Source organism: Misgurnus anguillicaudatus, chromosome 23, assembly GCF_027580225.2.
Source record: "Misgurnus anguillicaudatus chromosome 23, ASM2758022v2, whole genome shotgun sequence".
Lineage (NCBI taxonomy): Eukaryota > Metazoa > Chordata > Actinopteri > Cypriniformes > Cobitidae > Misgurnus > Misgurnus anguillicaudatus.
In genome coordinates, this window is record NC_073359.2 from 29,554,392 (window position 1) to 29,575,766 (window position 21,375).

The 21,375-nt window shown below is 39.3% G+C and overlaps 1 protein-coding gene across 2 annotated transcripts; it reads right to left on the minus strand.

The window, feature by feature from the left end:
* Positions 1–353: 353 nt before the first annotated feature.
* Positions 354–20,493, minus strand: podxl2 (podocalyxin-like 2). Of its 2 annotated transcripts, XM_055218057.2 has the most exons (9): positions 20,145–20,489; positions 16,515–16,784; positions 10,618–10,788; positions 8,670–9,304; positions 8,372–8,446; positions 4,884–5,040; positions 4,424–4,485; positions 4,160–4,339; positions 354–2,962 (listed from the first exon to the last, which is right to left on the minus strand). In XM_055218057.2, exons 1-9 carry the CDS (start codon positions 20,176–20,178, stop codon positions 2,750–2,752), a joined length of 1,797 nt encoding a protein of 598 aa, XP_055074032.2. In that variant the 5' UTR covers positions 20,179–20,489; the 3' UTR covers positions 354–2,749. The 2 variants fall into 2 exon arrangements, with proteins under 2 accessions (XP_055074032.2, XP_055074033.2); XM_055218058.2 differs by lacking the exon at positions 10,618–10,788 and having other exon boundaries at positions 20,145–20,493.
* Between the last annotated feature and the right edge of the window lie 882 nt (positions 20,494–21,375).

Sequence of the window (21,375 nt, forward strand, 5' to 3'; positions counted from 1 at the left end):
CTCCAATGTCACCTTAGGGGCTCCGTATTAATGACACAACTTCTTATGTATAAATTAATAACAGTATAAATGCAATAACAGTAATCTAAATTTATGTTAATTAATAAATGCTGAAAATCCGTAGTGTTTATGTTAGTTCATGCATTTACTAATGTTAACAAATAAACCTTATTGTAGTGTTACCATCTTCACATATTGTTAGTGATTAATGTCACCAAATACACCAAAAAACCTACTAAAGCTTATTTATCAATTTTATAATTTTTTATGTATTTGATCTCCTGTAAAAATGTTGGCATGTAGCTATTATGATTTTTCAAACTTTACAGCACATTAAAGAAAAACTGGACAAGACTTCTCAAAACATTTATTTTTTGCCTTTTCAATTGATGGTGTAACATAAAATTACCAGAAATCAGCGAGAACTAAATCTCGTTACAATCGGCTACATTAAGCAAATCGAGATACAAAATGCAAAAAAGTGCAAATTTGCTAACAGCTCTCGTACCGAGACGGAAACGGTACGAGATGTAAGCGTTTACACAGGCGTCGAATTCTCCTACACATCAAGCCTTAATAAGAAAACTACTGAAAGAAAAATGCACATATGTTGTAGTGTTGCCTATGTACTGTTTACGTTTATTTAAATGTGTATAATCAGTCGACCCCCGGCATGTGCATAGACTTAAATACTACAGTGATTCATGCACTTATTATGAGTAAAACCAGAAAAGCTTTTTCATTGCGAGACAAATAAACCAGAGAGATTGTTTTCTGACAAACAAATAAACAAGATCACCACTATAAACAATAAACCCTGCTGGATGGGTTTAGTATCTGTTGAATTTTCTGGCAGGGTTGTGATCAATCACTTTTTGTTTTTTTGGCAATTAAAGCTAACATTTTCCAACCAAACACTGATAACGTAAGCGTCAAAGAGATTGATCTTCACTGAATGAGAGGATGGTGAATCATATTTCTGTTGGTGTTTTAAAACGTTAATTGTGCGATATATAAACCTTAAAGAGTAACACTGATCCAACACAGAGCCATTCCGATACATGATAACGGAGCGAGGCGAGGTGACAGTCATCCATCCAGCATTCAGCATGTCTAACACAAGATGCAACTAAATACTTGCATTGAATTGAATAAAAATATGTTTATAGTGTATTGTTAGAGATACACTGTTAAAACCTTCAAGAAATCCCTTCATACAATCAACTTTGTCAAGTATTCGTGTTTTTAAAGAAACAGTTTACCTAAAATGAAAATTCTGTCATTTTCTCAGCCACATTTGAGTTCACCATGCCTGTAAAATTGACGTTAATGAGGTCAAAACGGCATTTAAAAACTAAATGTGTAAAAGAAATATTGATCTAAAATTCACGCAAAGCTATCATATGACTTCAGTTACGAGGCTAATGATGTTTGCAAAAAGTCTAAAATTATCGTCCGAAATGTTCATAAATAAAATATCATATTTACACACTGCCTCCAAAACTTTAGTGCGTCATTTAAAAATTCGGATTGGCTTAAATTTTCTGCGTTTTTCAACATCTAGAGCAAGCATTTTGAGAGATGTTTTGATGTTTAGAGCCACCGTACAAGCAAAAGGCAAATCGAGAATATCATCTGACATAACATCCATTTGTATAGTTTTGCGAATTTTTTGCAACTGATTATTTAATAAGTACGGAGCCCCTAAGGGGACATGGAGAAAAAATTATTTAGTTTAGTGAAACTATCGTGTGCGCACGTGAAACTATGGTGTGCACACGTGAAACTCTTGCATTTAGTTTTGTGTGCACGTGAAACTATCGTGTGCGCACGTGAAACTATCGCGTTTAGTTTCATGTGCGCATACGATAGTTTCACGTGCGCAAGCGAAACTAAAATTTTAAAAAAATTCTGCACATAAAGGTTTCGCGTAAGCACATGAAAGTTTCACGTGAGCACGCAAAAGTTTCACGTGAGCACATGAAACTACACTTTAGATTTTTTACTCCAATGTCACCTTAGGGGCTCGGTAAATAAGCACCAGATTGTGTGTGAAAGGTTTCACTGTGTGACGAATACGAAAAACTGAAAAATAATTGTGCAAATATCTTTATGTGCACCTATTTCATTGCTAAAAATCAACGTTATATTGTCTATTTGGTATAATACCATGTGTTCGCGTGGTTTATGGTTTAAAAAACACATTATTTTCCACATACCGTACATTTTTGTAGCTCCAGATTTTCTTGTCTTTCTGAAGCACTGATTTTGTACCAAACTCATCTGTCCAGCTAATCTGTACATTGTGATTGGCCTGAATACCTCTGACGTCAGCCAGAAATGTGACGTGAATCGTGAATCGGACCATAGTAAAAAATGACAGAAGTTTCAATTTTGTTAAACTATTTTCATTTTACAGTGCAAGAAATCATTTTTCACAGACCAAACATCCAAGATATTTGAACCGATTTGAAATTCTAAAATATCCTATTGATTGTTTGACACATTCAATTTCAATAAATCCTAATGATTTGTTCCCGCACGCAAAATCGTCCCGGGCCACAGTAGTCACGTTTAAAGCACGTCAGTCCATCTGAATTTAATCTTCTACGTTAAATGCAGATAAAGGAAAATGTCGCACAAGCCAAAACACATCACGTATTATAGAGCGGATGTTTTGAAAAAGCTTGAAAATGTTTGCTGCCTTCATAGTCTCATACTGCTTTTCCATGCTGACTGGTTTTCGGGATTAAAGGTGAGTGTCTTCCTCCTGGTTGTCTTCCTCCTCTTTTCCGGGTTTGTTGACCAGCACCTGCCATCCGCTTCCTGCGTCTCCGCCCGCCGTCACCCCATTGGCGCTGGGTTTCTTCTCCTGTGTCTCTGATTGGCTGTCGCTGGTGACGTCCAGCGTGGGGTTGTCATGGCAGCCGTTTTCCACAAAGTGAAGCTCTTCACCTCGCGACTTATCAGACACAAACCGACACAAACATACACAGAGACAACACAAACAGTAAGTTGATTTGGTCCCAAAACATAGTTGAAACAAGGGAGATGTTTACAAAAAACTATTTAGAGATGCACTCTGTAACCTTTGCATCTCTATCGCCATCACTGGTTGAAACATAAAACTGCAGGCTACTTTTCGTACTTTTCGTCCAATTGTCGTCTACCGAGCCCCTAAGTTGACATTGGAATAAATAAATGTAAAATTTAGTTTCATGTGCTCACGTGAAACTTTCGCGTGATCACGTGAAGCTGTTGCGTGCTCACGTGAAACTTTCGCGTGCTCACGTGAAACTTTCGCGTGCTCACGTGAAACTTTCGCGTGCTCACGTGAAACTTAAGTTTAGTTTTGCGTGCGCGCATGAAACTTTCGCTTTCACGTGCACACACAATAGTTTCATGTGCTCGAGCGAAACTAAACGCGATAGTTTCACATTCGCACGTGAAACTAAACTTCATTTAATTTTTGCTCCATGTCCCCTAAGGGGCTCCGTAGACGTCAAACAGACATTTCCTATAAAATTTTAATTAACAGCTGAAATTCTAAATAATTATTATAAAATTACTATAATGTAACAGATTTTTTTGTACTTTTTGCAGCTTTACCCATACAGCAAGAAAATACATTTCTTTGGCCAAAAATATGTTTTAAATATATGCTAAATACATTTAGTAGAAAGTAATGCTTTATTAAATATATTTTTGAATTTGAAAATATATTTAGTTTTAACCTTCATATATTAACATACTTAAAAAATGTATTTCCGGGGCAACAAATACATTTCTAATTTTACAACCCATATGGCAAAAAAATTATATTGAAGTTTGTATAAAAAAGTATAAGTATTAAATGTATGAGTACATAAAAAATATAAAATAATAAGTATATTTTTGAAGTTGAAAATATATTTAAAATTAATCTTTTCAAACCTGTTAAGTTTATAGGTTTTCTTACAATGTGACGTGAATATAAATGCTTGAAAATATATTTATTTTAAATATACAAAAAAATGGCCATAAATGTATTGGTGAAAAATACATTTTGGTAAACATACAGTATTTTAAAATATATTTCAGTACATATATATTTTTTTGGCAATTTTTTGTGTATTTTGCCCTATGGGTAAGCATATTCTGATGGATGTATCCGACGTACCATGTTCTTGAGTTTGGGTAAACGGCGTTGCCAGCAGATATAGATGACTCCAGAAGCAATAATAAGGACACAGATCGACCCGATGATCACCAGAACCACAAATAGTTTACCGTAGTCACTGCGGGTTTGACTGGGTCTCGAATGGCATGTGTTTACACTGGAATAATTCTGAATGCCAATCTGAGATAAAGTAAAACATAATTTATTTTGTATTAATCCATAACCAGTTTTATTATATGTAAAAATTTTATTGAAATAACTGACCTCATAAAGATCTCTTTTGATTTCACCCAGCATTGACAGAACCTCTTTAGGTGCAATGATTTCTGGAAAAAAAGACAACATGAACTGGAAAACAAGTTTAAAACAATACTATGGTTTTAGTTGAGTAATTATGACACATTTTATGCCAAAATCAAAATTAAACCTTTAAATATTAAAACAATACGTTTACTAATAATGAGTAAATGTGCTTAGAAAAATCCTAGTAAAATCTTACTAGTCTTAAAGGTGCTGTGTGTAAATTTTAGGATTTTTTTGTTGAATTTTGAGTTGATTTGATAACAACACAAAATATATGTATCATCTGTGTGAGTGTAAAATTAAAAACGTTGATCTGAACTATAAATATCATGTTACAAAGTGAAACTAATTGAACCACAAATGCCTAGAGGAACATGTGCTTGTGTGTTTGTATATATGTGTGTGGGTGATTATGTGTTACCCTGCTCGCTGGCTAAAGTCATTAGGAGTTGGTGGTCTTGTTGAGTTGGTTTGCTGAGGAAGATGAGCCAGGATCCTTGCGGGATGCTCATCTTTCTAGAGAAAGTATTTTCCAGCAACTCCAGCAATCTGTCTCCATTCTCAGTACGAAACTCATCCTACACAAAATACACACCTCATATTAAAAACACATCAGAGATCTAGACACAAAAAGATTTCCCCAAAAAATGTCATAATGAAAGGGAAAACTGAAAACCAAGGGGTGTGAGTTTAATGGTTAATGATCTAGGCTTGGGAATCTGTAAGACTGATGGTTCAAACAAGGTTATTTGTGGGCTTTAAATGGATAGTACCCCCAAAAATGAAAATTCTGTCATCATTTATGAATATGATATGAATCTCTTTTTTTCTGATGAACACAAAAAAGATATTTTGAGAAATGATGGTAAGCACACAGCTGCGGTAACCATTGACTTCCATAGAAGAAAAACATATTATGGAAGTACTGTGATAAATGAAGAACAAGATATTTTGATAAATGATGGTAAACACACAGTTGATGGTACCCATTGAATTCCATCGTATTTGTTTTTCCTACTTTAAGGGGGCATGTACACCAAAGCTTTTACGCTTATGGCCGGCGTATGTTTTCAATTGTTTCCAATGGAAGTGCTGAGTTTTTCAAAAAAGAAAAAGCTCAGCGCTGAGTGCAGAGAGTTAAAAATATTCAGTTCTCACAAGGCCATCTAATCACAGTGGACGAAGGGCGGAACAAATATCACAACAACCAACCGGCGCATCGTACAACGACTGATAAACAAAGCAGAAGTATCAAAGCAACCAAAGCGCTCAGCTAAAGAAAGCTGACGCTCAGCTGAAAAAACAGCCGGCATTCGACGTCCTCCAGGCGTTTTCAGACGCATTGAAAAGCTTTGGTGTGCACACCCGCTAAAAGTAGCACACGCAGTATACGATGACTAAAATTTTACTTTTTTCGAACAACATTTTAAGAAACTCCAGTTGCAGCATTGCCATGTAGACAGTGAAAACTGCGTTTGATGCAATGGCTTCTGATTGGCCAACATGGCTTAACAGTTATCGTGGGTTCACACCAGCCACGTTTGAGGCATCAAATTTGCGCCTACTGTGTGTAGTTTGCTGCTTGAACATTTTGAGTTTACTTGCTTAATTTGTGCTTGAAAGCCGCACATGAAATTCTAGTCATCGAGACATTCACACGGAAATTCACGTCATGGGAGGGGCTTCTGCGACTCCGCTCACATCCTGTAATCACGTCACTACTAGAGCAATCTCCTAACGCGACACGTTTTTCCTCAAAATTTTCAAAAATTTTCCTTCACATTTTTCAACTCGCGTGTTTGCCGCGGCAACGCTCAATTTGCGCCATTGGCGCGAACTACACTTGCAAATGAGGCGGAATCGTGTCTACCGCGCTGCGCTAAATGCCTCATTCATGCCGCGAGACCTCCAGACGCACATCAACGCGTTTTTTTCTTTTAAAGAATCCAGATAATTTACTCACCACTATGTCATCCAAAATGTTGATGTCTTTCTTTGTTCAGTCGAGAAGAAATTATGTTTTTTGAGGAAAACATTCCAGGATTTTTCTCATTTTAATGGACTTTAATGGACACCAACACTTAACAGTTTTAATGCAATTTAAAATTGCAGTTTCAAATGACTCTAAACGACCCCAAACGACCTTACGTAATTGCGTAATGACGTAGAAAGGTCACGTGTTACATATATGAAATGCACATTTGCGGACCATTTTAAACAATAAAGTGACACAAAGACATTAATTATTATCATTCGACATACAACAACGTCAGAACGGTCCTCTTTTTCCACACTTGTAAACACTGGGGCGTAGTTTCGATACGTCATCCGTGACCTGATAACGTATTACATGAGGTCACTCTGGTGCGTCACAGGACCGGAGGAAGACGAGAAGTTGTGGTTTAAAAGTGCATATTTTTTATTTTTCTTGCCAAAAATGTCAATCGTTTTGCTAGATAAGACCTCGTTTGGGATCGTTTAGAGTCCTTTGAAACTGCAATTTTAAACTGCATTAAAACTGTAAAGGGTTGGGGTCTATTAAAGTCCATTAAAATGAGAAAAATCCTGGATTCTTTTCCTCAAAAAACATAATTTCTACTCGACCGAACAAAGAAAGACATCAACATTTGGGATGACATGGTGGTGAGTAAATTATCTGGATTTTTTTAAGAAAATTGACTAATCCTTTAATAAAAATGTAAAAGCTAAAGCAAATTAATACTTTATATTAATCCGTTCTCTGCCTTTCGTTTCCTTTGAGACACCAAGACCTTAATCATTCAGAAACAGACATCAGACGACTACAGAAATCACAATGTTTCACACCATCCGCTGAGTCATTCAAATAGAGAGAGAGGGCGAGGAAGAGAGAGAGAGAGAGAGAGAGAGAGAGAGAGAGAGAGAGAGATTTGTCTGTGTTTGCGTTTAAAGTCTGGACTCGTGTTATATATTATGGTCGGATCTCTCTGTAGTTCTGCTCGAGTTCAAATCTCTTCAGTACAGAAGATGATCGAGTCTGTATAAAGCACAGCTGTTGTAACACCAGCGGGAGGGTGAAGGTTCTCTATGATTGTACAGCAGTTACCACGGCAACAGACTACTGGCTTCCTGCGTACATTATTGACAGTCATCGAAAAGAAACAAAACAACAAGATCTTCGTAAATCTCGGAGGTTTCTCCCCGACAGCAAAAAGGCTGAGCTCAGTAATATCTCACTACGAGCTTTTCTTTTCTAACATTTCTCATCAAAAAGTCGTCGTTCACATACAGTATCAGCACCTCTGTAATCTTTACTGTGTGTGTGTGTGTGTCTGTGTGTCTTTGCGTGTGTGTGTCTTTGTGTGCGTGTGTGTTTCTGCAGTGAATATAATTCAGTGTATAATTCGGAATATAATTCAGAAACAGTAGCCTCATTTATAAAGAACTAATTGCGCGTGCAGACGGAAAAAACGTTCATATTTATAAAAACAATCTTTGATGTGAAAAAGTGATTAGCGCCGCCTCAGGGTATTTTATATTTCAACGATGTTAATTAAGCATCGTTTAAAGGCGGAGATGTGAAACTGTTCAGCTGTGCGCAATTTCAAGATAATTTGCGATCATTTATAGATGAATCGTACGTGCTTTTGAGAAACTGCCGTAAGATTAAATTTAGGACAGTCCCTACTTATCATTTTCTAAATAAAAGACCCAGATCGTTATCTTTTCTTTACTGTGAATGGCGGAAATGAGGTGCATACTGGATGTTAAATAAAACAGATGCTCTGGCAGCGTGTCATTGTTAGTAGTGAACAGTCAGCAGGTTTTCTAAGACACATCAAACCTGCACAATTCAGCAGATCTACTGCAGCACTAAACATACACAAAGTTTATTTCTGGCTTCAGAATTACTTAAAGAAAAGCACTTACGCAGTCGAAGTTGTCGGTCATGGTAAGGATCACGTAACCCTTTCCTGCGAGGTTACTCCAGTCCACACAAATCACCTGAACAATGAGATTAAAGAAGCGGTTTGGTGTGACGCTCATTGGATTACACAAAATCAATGCATTTTACACAACCCACCTGAGAATAAAAATCAATAACAACATCACACGCCATTATTACAGACATCATCAATAAAACGCTTTATTATTTCCGTCAGGAAATTTGAGAGATAATATATTCAGTTTTTGGGTGAAATTTTTTGTATATCAGATCTTTGAGTACCTGCTCAGCCTCCTGGGAAACTTCTGGTTCATGAAGTTCAGTATTTGCTAGATATTCGGTTCCGCCATGACGAAGCTCCGCCCCTTCCTCAACCTCAGTCGTGACGGGCGGAGCCCCATGCCAGGACGTCTCTGTAAAAACCACAGGTGGCAGATCTGAGGCGGGAGAGGACGACGGGCCGGTCGTGAGATATCGCCAGTCTTCATCTTCATCCGACTCAGTGGGAAAAACGACCAACTCGTCTTCCTCGGAATCCTCGTGTTGTGGTTCGTCAGGCTGCAGGGGTCCTTGGCTGGGCAGGGGCCCAACTTCTGGAGCCGTGGGTGATTGAGTGACAGCCCGGTCAGTCTCATCATCAAACCTCTCATCCTCAGAAGCGAGAGATGTGTCAAGGCCAGCTGTGTCTTCGGAGCTGTTCTGACGGGTGAGAGTGGGGGGCGTGTCTGTGGGGTGGGTATGGTCAACAGCAGGTGCGGTTGACAGGCCAGAGGAGGGGTTAAGGAGAAAGCCACTGGATTCTGAATCACTCTCCCACTTCGCAGGGTTCGTGGACTCCGAAGTGGGGAGGAATGAGGAGGAAGAGTTGATTGGAGGGAGGGAGGAAGATGTTGGTTCTGGGGGTGAAGGACTGTAATCTGATAAAGCAAAAAAAACACAAGTGAGACACAAGTAAGCACAGCAGACAGACAGACAGATACTGTACAAACAGAAACGCCATAGATAGACTCAATAGATTGACAGACATAGACTCCATAGATAAATAGACAGACAGACAGACAGACAGACAGAGACTATAGATAGATAGAGAGACAAACAGACAAACAGACAGACAGACAGACAGACAGACAGACACTCCATATATGGACAGACACACAGACATAGACTCCATAGATGGATGGATGGATATAGACAGACAGATAGATTCAGTATCTATAGATAGATAGAAAGACAGACATAGACTCCATAGATATACAGACAGACAGACAGACAGACAAACAGATAGATAGAGACTCTATAGACAGACACACACTCCATAGATGGACAGACACACAGACATAAATTCCATAGATGGATGGATGGATGGATGGATGGATGGATGGATGGACAGATAGATAGATATAAACAGACAGACAGATTCAGACTCTATAGATAGACAGACAGACAGACAGACACTCCATAGATGGACGGACAGAGATAGATAGATAGATAGATAGATAGATAGATAGATAGATAGATAGATAGATAGATAGATAGATAGATAGATAGATAGATAGATAGATAGATAGATAGATAGATAGATAGATAGATAGATAGATAGATAGATAGATAGATAGATAGATAGATAGATAGATAGATAGATAGATACTCTATAGACAGACAGACAGACACTCCATAGATGGACAGACAGACACACATACATGGATTCCAGAGATGGATGGATGGATAGATAGATATAGACAGACAGATTCAGACTCCATAGATAGATAGACAGACAGACAGACACTCAGACATAGCTTCCATAGATGGATGGATAGATATAGACAGACAGACAGACAGACAGACAGACCATGGATGAATGAATGGACGGATGGATGGATGGGTGGGTGGGTGGGTGGGTGGATGGATGGAGAGAGAGAGAGAGAGAGAGAGAGAGAGAGAGAGAGAGAGAGACAGATAGATAGATAGATAGACAGACAGAACTGTATATCTGGTGGATGCAGTATGTCGAGTACAGTAGATTTTTATCAGCTGCACTGCAGTATTGCAGTTGCATCAGTAAGCAGAGATTTCTACATCAAACACACACACACACACACACACACACACACACACACACACACACACACACACACACACACACATTGTCTACTGTCAGCAGGGAAGACACTGTGAATATATTTAATACTTTCTCAAGATAAATATAAGACGGATGTCATTAGTTGTGTACCGGAGACTGGATGACAGGCTTTTGCACACTCCTCCAGTGTCAGAAAGTTATTGCCGTTCTCTTCACAACCTCCAAACATGAACTTCTTACACATGTTAGCCGCGGGGTTGAAGTGCCAGCGAGTGAAAGCAGCACGACACGGTCCCACCTTCTTAGGCAACAGACAGCGCTCTGAAGGCATGAAACACATGCATCCAATATAACACACAAGATATAACAGTCAAAGATATCTTTTTAACACTAATCTTCAACAACACTGGAATTGGAGTTTAACAAAGTCGCATGTGAACTTGTGATGTGCAGAGATCCAGAAGCAGCTGTCCATGCGATTACTAATAAAGTGTCTGAGAACTGGAAACTACTTTGAGACAACTAAACCACTACCAACTCCACCACTACTATTTGCATTGTTAATATATTACACAGTAAGAACCCATATATCAAATGCATTCATTAATGTAGGATAAATGAGACAGACAGGGAAACAAACAGAAAGACAGGCAGACAGAAAAAGAACCAGGCAGAAAGACAGACAGACCGAAACCAGACAGACACAGAGAAAGACAGAGATACAAAAATACAGACAAACAGACAGACAAAAAATACACATAAACAAAAGAGGCAAAAAGACAGACAAAAAGATAGACATAAACACAGATATGCAGGTTGAGAGACAGATAGAAAGACAGACAGTAAGACAGGCAGAGAGAAAAACAGACAGGCATACAAAAATACAGACAGACAAAAACAGGTAGGAAGACAGATAGACAGACAAAAAATAGACAGAAACACAGACAGGCAGGCTGAGAGACAGACAGAAAGATAGGCGGACAAAAAAAGAAAAACAAAGACAAACCGACAGACAAAACAATAGACAGACACCCAGACAGTGAGACAGACAGACAGACAGACAGGCAGAGAGAAAGACAGGCCAACAAACAGACATACAAAAATGCAGACAGACTAGACAGACTAAAAATAGACAGAAATAAAAATAAGCACGCTAAGAAACGGATAGAAAGACAGGCAGACAAAAAAAGAAAAACAAAGACAGACAGATTGACAGCCAAAAACCCAGACAGGCAGACACAGAGAAAGACAACCCAACAGACAGCCACACAAAAATGCAGAATGACAAACAGATAAAAAATAGAAAGAAAAAAACAGGCAGGAAGACAGACAAAAAGATAGACAGAAACACAAACAGGCAGCCTGAGAGACAGATAGAAAGACAGATAGAGAAAATGACAGACAAAATTAAAGACAGACAGACAGACACAGAGAAAGACAGGCCAACAGACAGACATACAACAATGCAGAAAGACAGACAGACAGACAAAAAGATAGACAGAAACACAGGCAGGCTGAGAGACAGATAGAAAGACAGGTGGACAAAAAAGAGAAAAACACAGATAGACAAACAACAGACAGAAACCCAGACAGGCAGACAGACACAAAGACAGGCCAACAGAGAGCCATGCAAAATGCAGAAAGACAGACAGATAAAAATACAGAGAAAAAACAGGCATGGAGAAAGACAAAATGACAGACAAAAAGATAGACAGAAACACAAACAGTCAGGCTGAGAGACAGATAGAAAGACAGGCAGACTAAAAAAGAAAGAAAGACAGATAGACAAAATGACAGACAAAATGATAGACAGAAACACAAACAGGCAGGCTGAGAGACAGGTAGAAAGGCAGACTAAAAAAAGAAAGACAGACAGATAGATAGACAAAAATGCAGAAAGACAGACAGATAAAAATAGAAAGAAAAAAAACACAGGCAGGGAGACAGACAAAATGACAGACAAAAAGATAGACAGAAACACAAACAGGCAGGCTGAGAGACAGATAGAATGACAGACAGACTAAAAAAGAAAGACAGACAGACAGACAGACAGACAAAACGATAGACGGAAACACAAACAGGCAGGCTGAGAGACAGGTAGAAAGGCAGACTAAAAAAGAAAGACAGACAGATAGACAGAAATGCAGAAAGACAGACAGATAAAAAATAGAAAGAAAGAAACAGGCAGGAAGACAGAGAAAACGATAGACAAAAAGATAGACAGAAACACAAACAGTCAGACTGAGAGACAGATAGAAAGACAGGCAGACTAAAAAAGAAAGACAGACAGATAGACAAAATGACAGACAAAATGAAAGACAAAAACCTAGACAGTAAGACAGACGGACAGACACAGAGAGAGAAAGACAGACAGGCAGAGCGAAAGACAGGCCAACAGACAGACAGACAGACAAAAAGATAGACAGAAACACAAACAGGCAGGCTGAGAGACAGATAGAAAGACAGGCAGACAAAAAAAGAGAAAAACAAAGACAAACAGACAGACAAACAACAGACAGAAACCCAGACAGGTGGGGACAGACACAAAGAAAGACATGCCAACAGACAGCCATGCAAAAATGCAGAAAGACAGACAGAAAAAAAATAGAAAGAAAAAAACAGGCAGGGAGAAAGACAAAACGACAGACAAAAAGATAGACGGAAACACAAACAGGCAGGCTGAGAGACAGGTAGAAAGGCAGACTAAAAAAGAAAGACAGACAGATAGACAAAAATGCAGAAAGACAGACAGATAAAAAATAGAAAGAAAGAAACAGGCAGGAAGACAGAGAAAACGATAGACAAAAAGATAGACAGAAACACAAACAGTCAGACTGAAAGACAGATAGAAAGACAGGCAGACTAAAAAAGAAAGACAGACAGATAGACAAAATGACAGACAAAATGAAAGACAAAAACCTAGACAGTAAGACAGACGGACAGACACAGAGAGAGAAAGACAGACAGGCAGAGAGAAAGACAGGCCAACAGACAGACAGACAGACAAAAAGATAGACAGAAACACAAACAGGCAGGCTGAGAGACAGATAGAAAGACAGGCAGACAAAAAAAGAGAAAAACAAAGACAAACAGACAGACAAACAACAGACAGAAACCCAGACAGGTGGGGACAGACACAAAGAAAGACATGCCAACAGACAGCCATGCAAAAATGCAGAAAGACAGACAGAAAAAAAATAGAAAGAAAAAAACAGGCAGGGAGAAAGACAAAACGACAGACAAAAAGATAGACAGAAACACAAACAGGCAGGTTGAGAGACAGATAGAAAGACAGGCAGACTAAAAAGGAAAGACAGACATATAGAAAAAATGACAGACAAAATGAAAGACAGAAACCCAGACAGTAAGACAGGTGGAAAGACACAGAGAAAGACAGACAGGCAGAGAGAACGATAGACAAAATGAAAGACATACAACAATGCAGAAAGACAGACAGACAGACAAAACAGATAGATAGAAACACAAACAGGCAGGCTGAGAGACAGATAGAAAGAAAGACAGACAGACATACAGACAGAAAAATTACAAAAAAGAGCAGACAACTAAAAAGATGGGCAGATAGAAAGACAGGTAGACAGACAATTGGACACACACACAGGAACAAGAAAGTCAGAACAAAGCTGACAGACAGACAGACAGGCAAACAGACAGAAATGCACACATACAGTAAGACAGGCATGAAGACACAGAAAGCTATACAGACAGAAGTGTCTTTCTCTATTTCTTATACACAACAGGTCACTGCAGTAGAAGAACGGTGAGCAGGTGAACTAAAAATAAGTGCTGTTCTCAGGCACAATAAATCCCAGGTGTTATTGTGTAGTGGAGAGTTGTGCAGTTATTTTTCAGATACAGAGACCGCTGATACACAATCACTGCTGATGAACGGACAGAAGACACGTCCACCAAAGCGTTTAAAACCCTCATCAATGAAACAGTGTTAAAACACACAGGGGGACGGCAGGTGTCGAGGAGATGACGCACGATAACACTTAAAGAGCTGTTATTATTCGCACCACTTTACACGTCTAACTGCTGTTTTGACAATCACGGACATTTTTGCAGGATAAAAGACCGCCAAGACCATTTGTGCTAACTACAGCTGAGTCACACCGACCCAATCTCTTCAAAACTACAATTCATATCACACAAACACAAGAAAAGATCTAGAAACATGTATAGATGATGCGCTTAACATACAACACGCTTAACATATAACAAGTTTTTGTCTAATGCTAAGTACACACCAAACGCGGGGCATCGCGTTATACGCTCTAGATTACTCGTGGGATTTAACTTCATGTGTCATGCAAATTTTTCGTTCGAGTTGAATATCAGCCCACACGAGGACGCTTCTGAATGCGTCTTTGCATTGACTTTGTATGTAATCTACTTGCGCAAATCGTTGAACTCGCATCTGGTGTAAGCCCACAGTTACTCGCTCTAGATTACTCGTGGGATTTAACTTCGTGTCATGTGAATTTTTCACTCGAGTTCAATATATTCAACTTGGGCAAAGACGCATAGGGCGTGTTTTCACGGGGCATCGCGTTACTCGCTCTAGATTACACGTGAGATTTAACTTCGTGTCATGCAATTTTTTTGCTCAAGTTGAATATTTTCAACTTGTGCGAATAGCGTGTGTTATCGCGGCAAACGCGCCACCCATATCACGTCATTCGCATCACCCCAGGCAAGAACGTGTCTGATCGTGTCTTTGCATTGACTTTGTATGTAATCTACTCACGCAAATCATTGAACTCGTGTCTGGTGTGAACCCACAGTAATGCTACATACAACACCAAACGCGGGGCATTGCGTTACTCACTCTAGATTACACGTGAGATTTAGCTTTGTGTCATGCGAATTTTTCGCTCTAGTTGAATATTTTCTACTTGGGCAAAGACATTCGAGTCGCATAGCGCGTGTTTTCGCGGCAAACACGTCGCCAATATCGCGTCATTCGCATTGCCCCACGCGAGGACGCGTCTGATCGTGTCTTTGCTTTGACTTGGTATGTAATCTGCTCGCGCAAATTGTTGAACTCGCATCTGTTGTGAGCCCACAGTTATGCTACGAACACACCAAACGCGGGGCATCGCGTTACTCGCTCTAGATTACTTGCAGGATTCAAATTCGTGTCATGCGAATTTTTCGCTCAAATTGAACTTGGGCGAAGACGCGTTTGAGGCAAATAGCGTGTGTTTTTTCACGGCAAACGTGCTGCCCATATCTTGTCATTTGCATCTCCCACGCGAGGACTCTGATCACATCTTTGCATTGACTTTGTATGTAATCTTCTCGCGCATCTAAAGTATGTAATCTTCAAATCGCATCTAAAGTGAACCCACAGTTATGCTACGTACAACACCACGTTACACGCTCTAGATTTCTTGTGGAATTTAACTTCGTGTTATGCTAATTTTTAGCTTGAGTTGAATATTTTTGCATAGCGCGTGTTTTTGCGACAATCGTGTCATTGGCATCGGCTCACTCGAGGACACGTCTGATCGCGTCTTTGCATTGAGTTTGTATGTAAACTACTAGCGTAAATCATTGAACTTGCATCTGGTGTGAACCCACGTATATGCTACATACACACCATACTCGATCTAGATTACTCGCGGGATTTAACTTCATGTCATGCAAATTTTTCGCTCAAGTTGAATATTTTCAACTTGGGCGAAGATGCTTGAGGCGCATAGCGCGTATTTTTGCGACAAATGCGCCGCACATCAGTCGCAGTGCATCAGTCGCATCACCCCACACGAGGACTCGACTGATCGCGTCTTTGCATTGACTTTGTATGTAATCTACTTGCGCTAATTGTTGAACTCGCGTCTGGTGTGAACCAACAGTAATGCTACGTACACACCAAACGCGGGGCATCGCGTTACTTGATCTAGATTACTCGCGGGACATAACTTCATGTCATGTTAATTTTTCGCTTAAGTTGAATATTTATATTTTATTTTATTTTATTTTAACTCGCGTCTGGTGTGAACCCACAGTTAGAGTCCACTCACCGCTCATGGCGTCCGGGTCAGAACCGGCCTCTTTGGTCTCGGTTTGTGTCTCCCACCGCTGGACGCTCTTGGTGTCCTCAGTGTCCTCGCTGAAGAACCCCGAGCTCTCCTGTGAAGTCTCCATGAATCCAGGTTTCCGAGAGACCTCCTCATGCTCCTCAAAACCAATGGGAATGTCCAGAACCGGCCCGTGAGACCGGATAGGACTTGGGAGGAGTCCTGGACCAGCGTTCAGACCCTCAGCAGAGACCAAAACCATGAGAACAGAACCTGAATTAAAGAAACACTGAGGTAACCAAAGATGGCTTTGTATTCATGACAACAGCATGAATCATCCATTTGGATCTCTCTTTGCACAATCAGGTCATCAGAGGATTAGTATTGGCACTAGACGAGTGACAAATGGGGTAATATTTGAACTACAAGAACCAAGAGTTTTTAAGCCAGCTTTCCAAGTCAAATTTTGTGTTATTGGTGGATTTATTTAATGGGAAATATTCTCGAGGCACGGTTTAATTAAACAGACCTGTAGCTTGATGACTCTCGTGTTATATTTAGCAAGACTTTCATTGTGCAAAAAATTACTTTCAGCTCTAATTTATGAATCGAACAGATTCACTTCCTGGAAACGTTTTAATGGCTTTAGAGAATAAAGGGTGACTGGTCAGCCTAAAATCTTAAAGGCATAGTTCACCAAAAAATGAAAATTCTGTCATTATTTACTCACCCTGACATTGTTTCATAATTGTATACATTTTAATTGCTAAACACAAATTAAGATATTTTGAAAATGTCTGTAACCAAACAGATCTGGGGCACCATTGACTTCAATGGAAAACATGCCTTTTAAGCAGTGATGGCTGGTGACTGCTCTTCCAAGGGGCGCAAATTCAAAATGTGTGTTCCGAGTGTCATGTGTGTTGCTTGTGTTTTCAAAATATGTGTTGTGCGTCATGTGAACCATGTGCATCACGTGTCTTGTCAAAATGAGTGCCTGCTGCACACGCGTCAAAAACTTTTATGATAAGAGATGCTCACGTTCACGAAATACACGAAAGACACTCCCTTAACAGTAAACTCTGATAACGCATGAGATTATGCAAGTATCTGGCAAACGCGAGCGTCTCCTTTATCATAAACCCTTTGACGCGTCTGCAGCAGGCACTTATTTTGACAAGACATGTGATGCACACTTGACGTACAGAACACATATTTTGAAATTACGAACCACACACATGATGGGCTACATACATGATGCGAAGTTCGTCACAACGTGCGCCCTCGAAAAAAGAAGTCACCGGCCGCCACTGTATGTAAGTAAATGGTGCCTCAGATCTGTTTGGTTATTAACATTTTTCAAAATATCTTCATTTGTGTTCAGCAGAACAAATAAATGTATGAACTTAATTTATGAGCTTATTGAAGCTTATGAAAGCCTCAATTTTTCTTATCTCAAGTCGTCTCAATCTTATTTTGTATCTGCAGGACCTCTCCTAACAGCAAACGAAAAATGAATTCGCTGACGGTCAATCGTGTGTCTCCGAGGACACGCTTGGCTTTCAGCCCCAGATGCTCCTTAAGTTTGACACGAGTCTGACGGGACATTCATCATAAAAGCTTTTATCTCGGCTATGCGGCAGCAAACCTGTATGAGATCTTTGCAGTCGAGAAAACCAAATAAAACTAAAAATTAAGTTTGTCTATAAACCCGAGGCACACTTTTTCACATTGTGAATTTCAAATACTTGCAGTGAGAAACATCAACAAGGGGAAAATACCTCAGCACAGAAATTTAACTCGATCTCTTTTTATTCAGAGTAATGAAATCTATTTAATTATGCTTATTTAAAATTTAATGTGTTCACAGGGACAATTTAGTTTCATTGGATATTAAATGACAAGAAATGACTAATTTTTCCCATTTGCAAGATAAAAAAATGGAGCGGATATCTAAGAATATCTAAGAAATCATATTATATTTTGCATAAAGACAGAAAATGTCAATTAAGCTGAAGTTTATCGCAACCATTAATTTAACATTTGAATCTACATAAATTTGCCATCTTTTCAATCCTGGTCCAATATTATACATCCCCACCAGTAATCCTAACCCAGCCTCAACCTACTTCTGTGTGACTGATCTGGGTTCAGTCTTAATACAGAGTTCATTCATCTGCTTTACTCTGAGAAGCCACAATTCTTCAACATCCAGATCTGCCTAAATCAGCTATTGTACTTTGATCAATAGACTGATTCGAAACAATGAATGACGTTGCGACTGATTCATGAGATTTTTGACAGATGCATTGACAAAAATTGCAATGACAACACACTATAATGTTATTTATTTACTTACTGTTCTTCTCAAACGAACAGCTAAACTAAAGCAGGACGACTTCTGTAAATATATAAACTGGTTCACAGTTCCCAACCCTACAAATCATAAATCCTCAAAGTAAGTGTCTCCATAAGAAACTGCCCCAATTTAAAGCTGGATCATCAGCAATGCACAGTTTTAGGCATCCTAACATGACCTCTCCATTGTCTCGTGCTTGTTGAAGATTGAACCACAACTCGAACTCAATGTTAATTTTAATGGGCGTCTGGGTCGTGCCAACTCATATTGCAGCAGCGCAGGTGGGTGTAGATGGCACGGTTTGCAATAGAAAGCAGATTTATAGTTTCCAGATTGGCAATACGCCCGCAGTGTCTGTGATTGCTACAGAGGGAATGAGTACTGATATTATGGTACTGAATGAACCTAACCTAAGTTGGGTTGTTTTAATCCACGGTGGGGTCAAATATGGACATTTTCTTGTTTACTTTTACCCAACTATTGGGTTTGTCCATATCAGTCTTATTTAACAACACTTTGATGTATAACAGTATGAAATTATTGCTATATATGTCTGAAGTATGACATCAATATCTAAAATACCTTCAAAGAGAGGCATTAGGATGGTGCATAACAAAAAAAAATGTATTTCAATTGTGTGGCGTTTAATGGAACCTAACAGCATCATAAATTATGCGTTTTTGAAGTGAAAATGGTTTAAAATTTGCATAATGTGCTGCTATAAGTCGTCCAAACAAATCTGACCCGTCACTGTTGTGTCTGCCCGTCATTCTGTCTCGACACAACACAGTGACCCGCACAATCTGTCATGCACAAACATAAGCGCGCGCGCACACGCCTCGATGCGCGTCTTCCATATGTATAACAGGTGCACATGATCTTTTCTCAGTGATGGTGAATGTGTGCGGATCGGACCACATCGGATCTCTGTATGGGGATGAAAAGGGGCGTGTGCTGATCCATTTACACAACACAAACACGAGCCGCAAAAACTGCGTGATCGGACAAAACGCGCGCAACACCTAACCGCTAATATACACCCAAAACGATTAAATGCATTAATTTTACCGTATATACATTATCTCTTGTGTTTACTGTATCATATATTAACATGTTTTTCAAACAACAACAGCTTGTGGTGCATCTTTTGATATCTGAACCAAAGATTAAAACATATGAAACATGAAATATAACGCATACTAAAATACAATTTTAGCTTTACAAAACCCCTGATGAATAAGACACTGAGACGAATAAAAACAGATTTAACTCACCGATCACGAGACGAGAGTGTAATGATTCAGTCATGTCTGCAGTTTTACAGATGATCGCAGTGAGAATCAAGCGCGTGTCTTTCAGCTCATATGTGACTTATTGACCTCAATGCGCGACACCGACAAAAGACGCAGTAACACAAATTAATCATCGGAATCAAACAAATAAATAAAGCTCAATCTCGTAATTTACTGAATAGATGAGGCTCGAAAACAAAGCAGAGATGAAAGTGCGCGCAGTTTCGGCTGCAGTCAATGAATTTGCAGTGAAATATTGAAGATTTTAGAGGCTTTGATTCCTGGCGCAGTGACTGCAGCGACCCGAGGTCCTAAACACCGCCGATATCAGATCAGATCGGTCAGATATGACCCCTCCTCCTATTAGCGACGCCACAAAACTGTTTAGCTAAAACAAGTATGGGACTACTACAACATTAGGAGGGCAAAAGCTACATTGTTTACAATAAAAAAAAAATCTGTTACAAAATTATTTTTGCTACCCTTACATTTGCAGTTTTTATTATAATATAAACATATGCAGGGTTTCAGGTTTGTGGTCGTGGAAGTGCAATACTTTTGAGATTAGCTTACAAATAAGGTTTAAATGAATTACAAATGAGTCTTAAGTTAAACAGTCTATCCACTAAAATAATAAGACATAAAACAAGAAAATATTAATTATATTTGTGTTTTATTCAATAGCTCTGGTCAGATATCCTACTGTAGTAGCCAGGTAAGTTTAGAATGCTTAAACTAATTGTGAATACCCGTTTCCTGCTCACTTGACTTGGTTTAGGGGGCAGTACCCCCTGGCCCCCACAATCTCCATATGGTAGTCAAGGAACCAAGGTTGCCAAGTCTGTAATTGGGCTACTTTAACAATATTGCTGGAGGCTGTTTTTTATGTCCGTGGGTTGAAACAACCACAATGATGTAATATTTAGCCCCAGGAATGAAAATTTTAGCAGAAGAAACCTTCCAAAAATGCCAGAACAAGATGTTTACCGAAGGCCTCCTCCTCAAAACACAATTTGAGTAGCAATTATGTGGGTTTTGCTCAATTATCAAATGTGATGTGCACATTCAGCGAGAGCGAGCCCTTGCTTTCCCAGCTTTACTTCTTGCTCACTACTGCGCAGGACTGGTCCCGAAATCGCTACCCAAGATGTCAGCACCGTATTGGGATACTGGCGGCTTCACTTTTCACCAATGGAAGAGAGCGAATGGGCTT